General features: G+C 35.5%; 1 protein-coding gene across 50 annotated transcripts in view; it reads right to left on the reverse strand.

The window, feature by feature from the left end:
• KLHL8 (kelch like family member 8) overlaps nucleotides 1–15,758 on the reverse strand; it is a 58,063-nt gene that overhangs the window by 18,565 nt on the left and 23,740 nt on the right. For 35 of the 50 annotated variants that reach the window (XR_011257846.1, XR_011257851.1, XR_011257847.1 and 32 more), the window contains 3 exons: nucleotides 12,837–13,186; nucleotides 4,146–4,694; nucleotides 2,778–2,964 (listed from right to left, as the gene is read on the reverse strand). Coding sequence is in view for 39 of the 50 variants with exons in the window: in XM_069594640.1 (XP_069450741.1) it covers nucleotides 2,778–2,964; nucleotides 4,146–4,694; nucleotides 12,837–13,043 (943 nt within the window). In the remaining 11 variants the exon portion in view is untranslated. Of the gene's footprint in view, nucleotides 1–2,777; nucleotides 2,965–4,145; nucleotides 4,695–12,672; nucleotides 12,807–12,836; nucleotides 13,187–13,940; nucleotides 15,063–15,758 lie in introns of those variants that run through there. The other 15 variants (XM_069594666.1, XM_069594674.1, XM_069594667.1 and 12 more) reach the window with 3 other exon arrangements.

Raw genomic sequence — 15,758 nt, forward strand, 5'->3', positions numbered from 1 at the left:
AACCTCTGCTCTACAAGATAAAGCCTTAGTACAGCATAACGGCCCTGCAGGGTCTATAACCCGATTCTCTCTCTCTCTTACCTTAATGTTCAAGCTCCTGCATCAACCCATACAGTGATCATCCTCAATGCTCTGACAGCAACTTTTGGTAACTACCATTCATATAATACACAGTGTTGAAATGATCTATTATGCTGGCATCTATCAGAGTCTAAGCTAGAGTAAGATAGTGTGTTAAGGATCTATGCACTAGTAAAGACAAGCACAGTGCCCGGCATGTACTGAACTTTCACTAAATGTAATGAGAGCTGAATATCCTTGTCTCTAACTGGCACCCAGAAAAACAACTATTTATTACTGAAAACCAAAATGAGGGGTTACTTTCTCTATAAAACCTTTTATGGCCCTTCTAAAATAAAAATAACCACTCTTTTTGCTTCTCTACTTTTTGGTTATATCAAAGCACCTGTAACACTTTATTGCATTTACTTACTCATATGTCTATTTCTCTAGATCAGACTGTAAGTTCTCTCAAAATAGGAATGGCTATGTTCTATTTGTGTTTGCATTTCTTTTCTTCTTAATACTATTTTTAAAAATATTTTTTATTTATTTTTGGCTGCACTGGGTCTTCGCTGCTGTGCACATAGGCTTTTGTGAGTTGCTGTGCCTGGGCTTCTCATTGGGGTGGCTTGTCTTGTCCTGGAGCTCAGGGCATGTATATAGGGCTCTAGGGTGTGTAGGCTTCAGCAGTTGTGTCTCAAGGGCTCTAGAGCTTGGCCTCAGAAGTCGTGGTGCTTGGGCGTAGCTGCCCTGCAGCATGTGGGATCTTCCCAGCCTGAGGATAGAGCCAGTGTCCTTTGCATTGGCTGGCAGACTCTCAACCCCTGAACAGTACCAGGGAAGTCCTATGTCTGCATTTCTAATGCCTAACTGAGAACGTGGCACACAGCAGACACTGAATAAATGTTTGCTGAAATGACTGCATAAAATGAGTGACCAGAACTTCTTGTGCCATCTTTTTCAACTAATTCAATATGTTAAAAGTTGGAGAAATTTAAAGTTGAAAGAGACTTTAAAGATCATATAATCAAAATTATTTATAAAGAAACTGAGGCCTTCAGAGATTAAGAAATCTGACCCAATTTACAGATGCTTAATGGCACAGCTGGAATTACAATCCAAGAATATAATCCCAACTACCAATTAGATTCTATTTAAGTGGACCCTAATATTTCAGCTATATAGGTCATCCAGGAATATGACATGGAAAAAATTAAAATGAAGTAAGATTAGGACACAAATCCTTTCTCCATTGTTCCACGTGGCCCTGTGCATTTCTTCACCCTGATTTTTTTTTCCTTATCCATAAGACGAAGTAACACCATCTTTCTCATAATAAGGATCAAATCCTTCACTAACTTCTTGCAATCATGTAAGAGATCATGGATATGAGGGTCTAATATACATTTGGCATATAACATAGACTGCCAAGATCTTTGAATTCACATCTGAATCTGAAGAATTAAACCTTAACTCCTGAAACAGGATTCATAGCTGAAAAAAAATTACACTTCAAAAATTTAACACTTGATATCAACCTATAAAGAGGGAAAATAAATAAGCCATCCTTTTTATGTTATACTATTTAGAAGAACTATAGGAAAAGGAGTATGTCAAGACTGTATATTGTCACCCTGCTTATTTAACTTATATGCAGAGTATATCATGTGAAATGCCGGGCTGGATGAAGCACAAGCTGGAATCAGATGGTTGCATGTCATCACCAACTCAAAGGACACTGAGTCTGAGCAAGCTCCAAAAGATGGTGAAGGACAGGGAAGCCCGGTGTGCTGCAGTCCATGGGGTCACAAAAAGTCAGACACGACTGAGTGACTGAACAACAATTTCTTCATAGTCAGATCTACCACATTCAAACTTTCTTCATACTACTAAGATAAAATCCCACTATTCATGATCATGTATTGCCTTTTTTTTTAGGTTATTTTACAAATCTCTTTATTTAATAACCTCATTAGGTCACAGCAGATGTACAGGAAGTCTCTGTTCAGACTACTGATTCCTAAATTCGTAGGCCACATTTATTTCCCCTTGTCCCTCAAACATATTCTTCATGAAGAGTAACATAAGTGAACATAGACTTATTTTCTCAGGAAAACAAAGTCTGAAAACTATGGCAAATGAAAGCAAAACTACTTGCCTCTCAAGTATAAGAGCTTTATATTCTAAGAGTCTAATATAGTCTGTTATACTAACATTAGATGTGTTTAGTGCCTTTTTTGCTGTGGTGAAATGAAAAAACAAATGTTTAAATATGTAACACATATCAAGCTCCATGCCTGGTACTTGTGATACAAACCTATTAAGATACTTACGTGTCTTTGAAAGGCTCAAAACATGTCAAATAAATTTCAGTGCAACACAGTGAAAAAAGTGCAAAGCAAGTGTCATTTAAGCAAAAATGACAGAGGAACTAATTCTGCTTAAAAGAAATCAAAAAGACTCTCAAGAAAGAGATATATCAGCAGACTCCTCAGAGTGTATATGTCTTGTTATAGCTTTTTATAAAATTGGCTTAATAAAACTATCTGAAGTCATGTACAGTAAAAATTCATACATAACCTTATTTGCCAATTACTACTTTAAGACAATCGATACTAAATAATCTTACAATTAGGTTTAGACATTCATATAACAACCCTCAAAAAGAACAAAACTCCTTCCAGCAGAGTTGATAAAATGAGTAATTTAATTACCAGCAGTATGCTTCCTTGGGGTAGTCCGAATAGAGTATTCGAAGTCAGGTACTGCTCTGCTACTCAAGTGAAGGTGGTAATTTCTTGCTTCATCTAATAAATCTCTACATTTTAGATTTTGTTTGACAATCTGTTCTTTTGCCACAACACCCATGAGAAAGTCAACTGGCAACAGCGGCAAACGAACCTAAGGATCGTGAATAGTTGCAGATATAAATATAAGTTGCAATTGGATAGCTCATTCTCTACTTTCACTGCAGCAATGCTCTCTTCAGATCTCATTTACTTTCTAATATGTGAATGAAGTTCACTGTGCCAAATTCTAAAGCAATTCCCAGTACTGGTCTGTACTAATGAAATCAGATTATATGTTAACTATATCCTCCCCTTTTAAATACAGATTTAAGTAGACTGGATAAAATAGTTCTTTTGTCTTAATTCAAGCTACTTACTCACTTCCAAAGACGGTACTGTCATAATCGTAAGGCCCCTTGTTGTTAAAGAAAAGGTACAATCAAAACACAATTGTGCTGCTATGTTTGTTTGCCTTTTAATGCTAAGATCAAATATATGGAAATGTGATTTCTCACACACACACACACACCCACCCACCCATGCTCATATATGAAGCAAATGGGTGTTGTTTTCTTCAACTTGGAAGGTTATACTCAGGGATAATCCCCTTCGTTCAGTAAAGGCACTCACCATTCTTCTCTTAAAGATGCATTGACTGTCTAGTAAAAGGACGATCAAACCCCATAATGTGATTTTGAGTTAAAGGCATACACACATACACAAATATATGATACAGGTGCAAGATAATAAAACTTTTTGGTTTTGTAGACCAACTTATTGTCAAGGTAATTCTAAGGCCTATTTGTCATCTCCCTATCTAAGAAACTCCTATTGATAGGAAAAGTAAACAAAAAGAGACATTTCTGAAGCTACAAAATGGTGAGGGAAGAAAACAAAGTGATGTCTTCTAATTCTTTGGAGAACAAACCTATATGCATTAGGAACAAATTAACATTCATTAGCAAGGCAGTTCAGTAAGTTTAGAAACTTTATATTATAAAACAAGTTATAAATTAATTTAGAGCTGTTTCCTCAGAACATTTCAGCATAAATATTCATTACTACTGTCTCAAGGGGCTTTGTAAATATTCAAGTTAAAAAGCAGGTAGTGACATTTCTAATTCAAATATAGCACGCTCAGACTTATCCGTAAATGGTACAGGAAAGTGAGAGTCAAAGCTATTTTCACATTATATTACATCAATCGATAATCCCCACCTTTTATGGGAAATGGAACATGCTGATTTGTTTCCCTATCATTTCCTTTCTATATAAAATCTTATTTGTCCTCACCTGTGCAAGTGTTTCATCTAACCATTGGGGATGATGCTGAGGATTGGCAAGAAGCCACTTGATGGCAGCACTGTAGACCTGCTTTTCATTCTCAATGTTTAGGTCACTGGAGGACAAAAGCTTATGGAGATGCTGAGGTGACACACTGACGAAGTCTTCGCACTCCACCACTTCAGTAAAATGCTCACAGGCATACTGATCCGCCATGTCCATTAGGTCTATTCGATTGTGACTTTCTGCAAAGGCTCTTACCGCCAGACAGTTGGAGGGATGAAAATGTAACTTCATATATTCACAACAAGCTCTAGCCACCAGTTCCACCTGTAGAATACAGGCTGCATATAAGAGAGGCTGGACATTGTCAACCGTCAAAGTGAGCCGTGAAGAATAGACAAACTTTACCAAGTCTTCTATTGCATCACCATCAAAATCTCTTATTTCAATCAGCGTTTGCTTGGCTTCAGCCATTTCAGAGAGAAACATGGCTTTGAAGTAGGGAATAACACAAGCCAATGCCAGTTTGTGACAGGAGATTAGCTTTGAGCCAACCTGTTCAAACGAAAAACAAAAGCAGACTTAGTTTAATATCAAGATAAACCAGAGATCAGCATAGAGGATATGCTGTAGCAGGGACAAAACCTCCAGACAATTTTAGTGCATTTAACAATGTAATCCTTTGGTCACTTACTGTCAACCTAGGCTAATTTTTAAAAGTCAGTCAATTTTCTTCTTCCAAATTAGAATCAAATCTTTTATACATGTATCTATAATGTGCATATCATAAAACTAGATTTTTATATATTATCTCACATTTTGGAAGCATTTTGTGTATTAATGAATAACAGCAAACATTACCCAGGACTTACTATGTATCAGGCACCATGTTTTCCTTAGGGTCTGTGAGTCCCTTATTTTAAAACTTTTTTTCCAATTTTACTGACATCTAAGATGGTATAAGTTTAAGGTACCAAACATTATGATTTGATATATTTATGTATATATACAGTAAAACGATTACCACAGTTTTAGTAACTATCAGCTAATATAATTAAACATTTTTTTTTTCTTTCTGATGAGAGCTTTTAAGATCTACTCTCATAGCTATTTTCAAATATACAACACATTATTGCTAACTATAGTTATTGTGTCAGGCACTATTCATTCTGTTTTTCATATATTAACTCGCTTAATTGTCCCAACGGTCCTATGAGTAGATACTATCATTATCCACAATTTATCACTGAGAAAACTGAAGCAGAGTAAACAAATCATTTAGTAGTATCTATTATGAGCTTAATTGAAGTTTTTTCATTTCCTATTTAAATCATTTTGAAATGACATTTTACAGAAATGTAATAAAAAACACTGAAACATCACTGCTTTAATTGCTGAAAAATTAGACTGCTTCCTGTAATTGCCATTATAAACACAGTAGTGAGCTTTGTAAGAGAATCTTTGTATCCACTCTCTATTAATAATTTCCTACATAAAACAGTAATGCTGCTTCAAAGGACAAGTACAGTTTGGATACATATTGCTAAATTGTCCATTTCTGATCTTACAATACTTGTGCCAAATTCTAAGTGTTAACTTGTTAAATAGTTGCCAATTCAATGAATGAAGTCTTTCACTGTTTTAGTTTTATCTTTTACTAATATGATTAAATCATTCATAAATTTTGGACTACTTTTATGTCTTCTATGAACTCTTTTATTTGTAAGGATGCCTCCGACTTTTGGAATGTTAGTCATTTGTCATATATTTCAAAACTTTTCTAAGTGTGCTTTAAATTCATCCTCCATGGATTTTTATAATCAACCAACCTTTCCCTTTATGACTTCTGCATTAGGTGACATGCTTAAGTGGGAATCATTCTAATATTCCATACATACTCCAGGTATTCTTTTTAGTACTTACAGCTTTATGTTTTTACAAATCTATTTCCATCTGAAAGTTCTTGATACTGAGAGGACATACCTTTTTTACTGAAGTACAGTTGTTGTACGTTACAGGTGTGCAATATTATGATTCACAATTTTTAAAGGTTATATCCTACTTCAGTTAAGTCACTCAAATGTGTCCAACTCTTTGCGACCCCATGGACTGCAGCATGCCAGGCTTTCCTGTCCATCACCAACTCCCAGAGCTTGCGCAAACTTATGTCCACTAAGTTGGTGATACCATCCAACCATCTCATCCTCTGTAATATTCTACTTACAGTTATTATAAAATATTGGCTGTATTCCCCATGTTGTACAACATTTCCTTGTACTTATTCCATACATAAGTTTGTACCTCTTACATTTATCTTCTTTTTAACACAGTAGGTACTCAGTTTTTCCAGCACTGTATATTAATCAATAAGTAATAAGATAGTGGTGTTTTAGCAATTATCCTTTTTCCATGTAACACTGTGATTATGTAATACAGTTGTGTTTCATTATCTGGGAACTGATTTTAAAATAAGAACTTCAAAAGAAAAGGCCTAAGGAATGTTACAAGATACAAAATGGTTTTGCTTATAAATGCCCTTTGAGTTGCTCAGTCACGTCCAACTATTTGTGACCCCATGGACTGTAGTCTGCCAGGCTCCTCTGTCCATGAGATTCTCCAAGCAAGAGTACTGGAGTGGGTTGCCATTTCCTCCTCCAGAGAATCTTCCTGACCAGGATCTAATCTGTGTCTCTTGCAGTGGCAGGCATGTTCTTTACCACCGAGCCATGTAGGAAGCCCCAATAACTCAACAATTTTTCAACCGATTTAATTTTTACATTTTTAGTACTTTTAAAAACTTGGCTATCCTGTGAACTATTCTTTTACAAACTGTTGTTCTTACGTGGATTTACTTCATTTCTAAGTATTAATTGTATAATCCCATTAACATGAATTGTTGAAAACATAATAAATTTAAAAAAAACATTAAAACAAAAACTAAAGTATACATTAAGTTGAAATGTTTACAGTTATGCCACTTAACAGTAACTCAAACTAAATGTCTGAGGACTACACTGAAATAAAAGTCCCTAAGACACAAAGCAAGAGGGGAAAAGCCTCTATACCCAAGTATCCTTTTACATCCATTTATAAGCTGTATTTTAATTTTTCAGTTTAATCCCATGTAGTAATTTTGCCTTTTTAGCTCAATTACCTAGTTTTTTCAATAACCCACCAATTTTAATCAGTCTGAGTAGCCAAAAACATGTTTAACTGTCAAAGTCAAGAAAGGGTTAACTGTTTAAGACTCAAGAAAATGTCTTGACTTGCAGTGAATAACCATATCACAATGTCCAGCCACACTGACTGTTCTACAGTGTTATCTCACATTTACTTAAAAAACTTGCACAATGAAAATAATAAATTTTAGGTGGTATTTTGGTGATCAAATAAACAAGGATCTATGGATATAAACACGCAAATATCCCTTTTGAGCAATATGAAAAAAAAATCAAAATACTGACTTACTAGTTGAACGGACAAAAGTAGAAGTGATCATCATTTTATTAGAGTTAACATAGAATACTTAAGTATTAAATATAAAATCACTTTCTCCTTTATCATTTCTTTTATTAGGTTATGTCTGCTCTCCAGTCAGGAACTGTTACATTTAAAAGGATAATAACTTTTATAATTTTTACCTCTAGGAAGTACACTACTCTAATGGAGCGCGAATATTTTGTTTCTCTGCAATCTTTCAGAGCACTATTCTTACCTGATCAGCTGAAAGTTTTGATGGCAAATAATTATAACACTTAAGAGTCTTGAACATGTTCATTAGAATCCTATAAATACTTATTAAAAACAAAAATCACAGGAACTTCCCTGGTGGTCCAGTGGCTAAGACTTGGTGCTCCCAATACAAGGATCTGGGTTCAGTCCTGGTTGGGGAACTGGATTCCACCATGCCACAACTAGGACCCAGTGAAGCCAAATAAATAAATATTTTAAAAAAAATTTTAAACATCACAGAAACATCACAGAAACATGCAGTTTCAAAATAAGAAGCTAAATAATATGAATGAAACATATCTCAGTGGTGGCATCAAGAGATGATGGAAGGGGCTGTCCTCCTTTAATAATCTCTATCAACCTCTTCAGGTAAATTAACCATGATGTTTAAAAAGGAAAATTAAAAAAATTTAAAAGGACAATGACATTTCCTCAGACTAAATAAGCATAAATAAAAGCATCTTTGCAGATGCTATTCTTGTTATCTGTGACACACAATCTAAGTATTATGAGTGCTATGCAATACGACTAGAGATCTCTTGAGGAAAATTAGAGATACCAAGGGAACATTTCATGCAAAGATGGGCTCGATAAAGGACAGAAATGGTCTGGACCTAACAGAAGCAGAAGATATTAAGAGGAGGTGGCAAGAATACACGGAAGAACTGTACAAAAAAGATCTTCATGACCCAGATAATCATGATGATGTGATCACTCATCTACAGCCAGACATCTTGGAATGTGAAGTCAGGTGGGCCTTAGAAAGCATCACTATGAACAAAGCTAGTGGAGGTGATGGAATTCCAGTTGAGCTGTTTTAGATCCTGAAAGATGATGCTGTGAAAGTGCTGCACCCAATATGCCAGCAAATTTGGAAAACTCAGCAGTGGCCACAGGACTGGAAAAGGTCAGTTTTCATTCCAATCCCAAAGAAAGGCAATGCCGAAGAATGCTCAAACTACCACACAATTGCACTCATCTCACATGCTAGTAAAGTAATGCTCAAAATTCTCCAAGCCAGGCTTCAGCAATACGTGAACCATGAACTCCCTGATGTGCAAGCTGGTTTTAGAAAAGGCAGAGGAACCAGAGATCAAATTGCCAACATCTGCTGGATCATGGAAAAAGCAAGAGAGTTCCAGAAAAACATCTATTTCTGCTTTATTGACTATGCCAAAGCCTTTGACTGTGTGGATCACAATAAACTGTGGAAAATCCTGAAAGAGATAGGAATACCAGACCACCTAACCTGCCTCTTGAGAAATCTGTATGCAGGTCAGGAAGCAACACTTAGAACTGGACATGGAACAACAGACTGGTTCCAAATAGGAAAAGGAGTGCATCAAGGCTGTATATTGTCACCCTGCTTATTTAACTTATATGCAGAGTACATCATGAGAAACGCTGGACTGGAAGAAACACAAGCTAGAATCAAGATTGCCAGGAGAAATATCAGTAACCTCAGATATGCAGATGACACCACGCTTATGGCAGAAAGTGAAGAGGCGCTAAAAAGCCTCTTGATGAAAGTGAAAGAGGAGAGCGAAAAAGTTGGCTTAAAGCTCAACATTCAGAAAACAAAGATCATGGCATCTGGTCCCATCACTTCATGGCAAATAGATGGGGAAACAGTAGAAACAGTGTCAGACTTTATTTTTTGGGGCTCCAAAATCACTGCAGATGGTGACTGCAGCCATGAAATTAAAAGATACTTACTCCTTGGAAGAAAAGTTATGACCAACCTAGACAGCATATTCAAAAGCAGAGACATTACTTTGCCGACTAAGGTCCGTCTAGTCAAGGCTATGGTTTTTCCTGTGGTCATGTATGGATGTGAGAGTTGGACTGTGAAGAAGGCTGAGCGCTGAAGAACTGATGCTTTGGAACTGTGGTGTTGGAGAAGACTCTTGAGAGTCCCTTGGACTGCAAGGAGATTCAACCAGTCCATTCTGAAGGAGATCAACCCTGGGATTTCTTTGGAAGGAATGAGGCTGAAGCTGAAACTCGAGTACTTTGGCCACCTCATGCGAAGAGTTGACTCACTGGAAAAGACTCTCATGCTGGGAGGGACTGGGGTCAGGAGGAGAAGGGGACGACCGAGGATGAGATGGCTGGATGGCATCACAGACTCGATGGACGTGAGTCTGAGTAAACTCCGGGAGATGGTGATGAACGGGAGGCCTGGCGTTTTGCGATTCATGGGGTCGCAAAGAGTCGGACACGACTGAGCGACTGAACTGAACTGATCCAATACCCCTTTTGAGACAATTTCCCTTTGTCTGTTCCCCAACCAAAATGTTGCCCTTAAGAATCTTCCTGCATTTATAATTTTAGTGTTAGCCAAGAGATACGTTGTTTAAAACTATTTTCACTAATAAACATAATATATAAATAAGTTTTACCTTTCTGGTAAACCTAGCATGACCTTAATATATAATCTCCTATGTGAAGCCTTTCCAATCACCTCTCAGGCATAATTAATAGACCCTGTCTTTTGCTTCCATAAAAATGTCATAAAATGACAGCTACTAAATTGTTTTTTAGTTAGCTGTATATGTGTCTATCTCCAGCTAAGCCTTAAACTCCCTCAATGGGAGTATAGCATATTATTCAGATTTATTTATACTGTGTACTGTGTTAAGACCTTAGTAAATAATCTGTTAAATGAACTTACTTGTTTCCAATTTAGGTGCTCACTTAGGAATTTAAAAACACACTAATGGCCTTACATATGAATAATAAAACAAATTTTGATAACTGCCTTTCTGAAATGTTTGTCCTAAAAGCAATAATGACCAAGGAAGCATGCTAATAGAAAAAAGGAGACGAATATATCAAAGTATAATCCTCAAGGTTATATGAATGTAAAAAGTGAAGTTTATATTGAGCAAAGCATTATACACTACCCATAATCCTACTGGGTTTAGTTGTTTTATTATATGATAGTTAAACTCTGAAAGTTTAAGAAATATTGAATTAGAATTAAGAAATAAATCCAATAACGGACCTGCTAAAAGACTGTAATTCCTCCTAATGACAGGAACAGAATATACCATAGCAGCATTATCTGATCTCTTTGGAACAATAACAGTAGTACATATAATGATCCTAAGAATTTATTACTTATTATTTAATGTGTTAAGTACTGTTCTAAGGGTTCACATGTTAACTCACTTATTCTTCACAAAAATCTTAATTTTACAGTTGAAAAATTAAAATCATAAAGTTATGAAGTTTTTCATTCCTACATGACCTCTGTCACTGCTTCAAATGTAGCATTTTGGGGCTTCCTCTGTAGATCCTTTTCAAGTTTTCATTTCAACCTATTGCTGAAGTCACGCAATAAAACAAAGAAAAGTTATGAGATTAATTATCGCTTGCCCTAAAGTGGCTGTATCCATACTTCTCACTTAAGAAAGTTTATATGCAGTAGTTATTAAAAATTATATACTGATACAGTCAATAATATTTATTTTCCAGCTTATACTAATACACTGAACTGATAATTTATTAAATTCAAATAATCTATTTCACATTTTTATTTTTGCCAAAGCTAGTGTGGGTCACTGAATTTCACAGTATGGTTGAAAATTAGAACAGCAGCAATTAGACTAAACATAATATACTGTAGAAATCAAAGAGTTTAGGTGTTCCTTCGTTAAAATGTAAACAAGGCTAAATTTCATATAAAGTCAGTAAAATTATTTAATGGTCTTCTTCTCAATATCTTAGGACCTAGAAACATGTAAAGACACCAAAGTTTAAGAATTAAAGAGAATATAGGTCATTTATTTACAGTATAACTCTATTCTCCTGGACATTCTGAGCCTGAAACTCAGAATTTATGCATTCAGTTTATAGATTTTTGCTGAGTGTCCCCTGATCTGATTCTCCAAGGATATCCTCAGTCCCCACAACTCTGAGCTCTAAGACCCGACTGATCAGGAGCAGAAAGCAGAATCTAAGAGATCCCAAAGGGGCAAACATCATGTTAAAAAATTCTGCATGGATGCACATAAATCCTCAAAAAAGCTTAATATAACAATGAGAGATAAGAATAATAGTAAGTACTTTAAATGAGCAATGAGAAACAATCAGAATACAGGCTCTTCCACACTGCTTTATCAATTTTCCAATTTTATTAAAACTGTTTTTGGTAGCAGAGCAACATAACCTTTGACACAGCTTACTGAAGTCTTTTTCATCCAAGTTTGGTTCACTATCAGGTAAAAATAAATAATCTCACTTAAAAATGATAATATTCAAACAGAGATTAAATTACAGGCATATCTCGGAGATATTGCAGGTTTAGTTCCAGACCACCAAAATAAAGCATATCAAATGATTTTTTTTTTTGTTTGCCACTGCATAGAGAAATCATGTTTAAAAGACTCAAAAATCCTAACTATCATCTAACAACTCAGGGTTGCCACAAACCTTCAATCTGTTAAAAAAAAAAAAAAAAACCCCAAAATCCAAACAAAAATGCATTATCTGTAAAATGCAATAAAGCAAAATGCAAAAAAAGAGAGGTATGCTTGCACCAGAATAGGAACATGCAGTAAAACATTAGTGCAGCTACATATACAACAAAACATTCTGACTTCTAAAGAACATCAAGAGTAAGTGAATACATCAAGATTTTTAAATTAAAAGCTTATCTGGTCAGCAGTAATTTACTCATTTCACAAATAGTAACTATTTGTTTTAGGGCTCCAGAACTTTCAGAAGTAAAACTAAGAAACAGTGAATATCAACATTTAACTAGTAATTTTTCTTAGGTTAAGTTCCCTTTACTTACCCTTACTTATGTCCCTTCCCCTTCAACAGAATAAAGGACTGAAAATAAAACCATTCTGACTGTAAGTACAGCACCAAAAATTTGCCTTGTGTGGTTATAGAAACCATGATTTTACACAATACACTGAAGAGATTGAAAAAATAAAGAAAAAAAGGCAGTCTGACCTTCAGTGTGACATCACAGAGTTCTCCATTTTCATAAAACTGAAGAAGAGAACCATGAAAATCTTTCCAAGCTTCATTTGCTTCAAAGAGAAAGGAGTCTTCTCCATCACCATCACCAAGTGAAGATCTGTTCTTTATTTGCTGTTGTCTTTTCCCCTTTGTGAAGCGATTCCTAGCCTGTTTTGCATTCACAGCTTCTGAAGCCATTTGCAACACTCTTCTTTTAATACAGCTCTCTTCTGAAACATCCCATTTATTCTTTTGTAAAGGATGGGGAGAAGGCAGAAGGTAGATGCAGTCCACTAAACTTCAGTTTTTCAAAAACTACTCAAATGCCACTGTCCAGTTTGCTGAGATTGAAATAAATAACAGAATACACATTAAAAAACAACCTCTCAAAAATTATTACTAGAAATTATAGTTTACCTATATATAAAAAACAGCAAGTGACTCTGTATTTTTACACTAAATGTTATGTTAACCACCTCAGCTAATTGTATCAGTGAAGGGACTCTTTTAAAATCTAATTGGAAAATTATGGGACGATGGTAGAGCAGAAGCACGAGGAATCTGTCTCCCACATGGACAACAACTGCACCAGCAGAATCCGCCTGATGTAACTACTGTGGAACTCTGAAGTCTGCTGAAGGCTTACAACTTCCAGGAAGAGGACTAAGTCAGTAAGTTACAATTAATTTTGGTCAATTTCAGCTCTTTGTACAGTAGCAGCTGTCCCAGAGCAGCTTGCAGAGTTTGCAGGAGCCACAGCAGGCAAAAAGGACTCTGTCCTCCGAAATGAGGGCTCTCTCCTCTGATCGTTGCCTGCTATTTCTGACCACAGAGGTACAAACAAGGGGTTGGCCACCATTGCTATTCCACCTTCTCCCATCGTTTCAAGTCCCTCCCTCTCATCTGAAGTGAATTCCAGATTTTAAAGGCTGGTGCCCTTCACCCCTTCATTTTCTGCTTCTTCCCCCTTTACAAGCAAAATACTGAAGACTAAGGCACTAAGAAACAACTGCATATGCACAGAAAATTATAAAGTGACCATGCATGCCCAGGAAAAGGCTCAGAAAAAAACTTGAAAAGACCTTAGGTTTATACCTCAGGGTGATCTTCAGTGTAGAGACAGCCTACAACAACAAAAGGCCAAACAATAACAAAAAACATCAAATCTTAAGGAATAGGGAAGATCTGGTTTCTAGGGTTATATTATTAGATTCAAATGTCTAGTATTCAATAACAAAAAAAAAAAATCACATGGCATACAAAGAAATAGGAAAGTATGGGCTATTCAAGGGAAAAAATAAATCATCAGAAACTGTCTCTGTCTGGGATAAATTCCATTAGCTCTCTTTCAAAGATTTTAAAACCACTGTCTTAAAGATACTCAAAGAACTAAAGGAAGGTGTGTACAGTCATTCATGTTAACAAAATGGAACTATCAGTAGAGCAACAGAAAACCTAAAAAGCAATCATAAAGAGATTCTGGAACTTAAAAGTACAGTAACTGAAACTGAGAATTCATTAGAGAGGTTTGAAGGCAGACCTGGACAGGTAGAAAAGACTCAGCAAACTTGAAATTAAAGAAAACTACCAGGCCTGAGGAATGGAAAGATTGAAGAAACATAAAAAGCACTTAAGGGACCTGTGGGACATCAAACAGACCAACATTCACATCATGGGAGTCCTGGATGAGTAAGAGACAAAGAAAAGTGCATAGAAATAATGGCTGAAAACTTCCCCAATTTTATGAAAGACATAAACATCTAATGAGTTCCAAAAAAGATGAACTCTAAGAGACATATTATAGTCAAACTTCCAAAAAGATAAAGAAGAATCTTGAAAACAAGAGAAGTGAATCATCACATACAAGTGATCCTCAGTAAGTTATCAGTGGATTCCACATCAGAAACTTTGGAGGCCAAAAGATAATGGGCAGATATATTCAAAGCACTAAAAGACAAAATCTGTCAACCAAGAACCTATATTTAGCAAAGCTGTCCTTCAAAAGTTAGAGAGAAGTTAAGATATTCCCAGATAAGCAAAAGCTGATGGAGTTCAAGATCACTAGACCTGGCCTGCAATTCAAGGAAGTCCTACAGATGAAAGAAATGAAGGAATACTAGACAGTAACTCAAAGCCACATGGATATAAAAGTAATATACATGGATAATAATGAAAGCTAGTATTACTGTAACAGCAGTTTGTAACTGTACTTTTTATATCTGAGAGATGAATTTTTAACAAGTTATTAATGTAAAAAGCTACCATTACTGTAATTTTGGTTTGTAACACCAAATGTCAATGGATCAAATGCTCCAATTTTGGCAAAATAAATAAAAACACATGATCCAATTATATGCTGTCTATCCAAGCCTCGTTTGCAATCCAAAGGCACAAAGCAGTTGAAATGGAGAAGACTGAAGAAAGATTTCATGCAAATAGTAACCAAAAGACAGCAAAAACAGCTACACTAGTATTAGACAAAAATAAGACTGAATCAAAAATGTTACAAGAAACAAAAAAGGAAATTACATATTACTAAAAGGTTCAATACAGCAAGAAGATATATGGAATAAAAACTAAGAAATGGAGAAATAGACAGTCCTACAGTTAATAGCTGAAGATTTCAACAGACTTAACATAAATAAACCAACTAGATCTAACAGACATACAGAACTCAACATATACTCTACTCAACAACAGTGGAATACACATTTTTCTCGAGTGCAAGCACATGGGACATTTTCCACAAGAGACCACGTTAGGCCATAAATTGAGACTCAATAGATTTTAAAAGACAGGTATCACACCAAGTATCTTCTCTAATCACTTCACAATGAATTTAGAAATGAGTAACAGAAAAATGAAAAATTTATGAAATTGTAGAAATTAACATAATTGTAAACTAATGGATCA

Source organism: Ovis canadensis, chromosome 6 (genome assembly GCF_042477335.2).
Source record: "Ovis canadensis isolate MfBH-ARS-UI-01 breed Bighorn chromosome 6, ARS-UI_OviCan_v2, whole genome shotgun sequence".
Classification (NCBI taxonomy): Eukaryota; Metazoa; Chordata; class Mammalia; order Artiodactyla; family Bovidae; genus Ovis; species Ovis canadensis.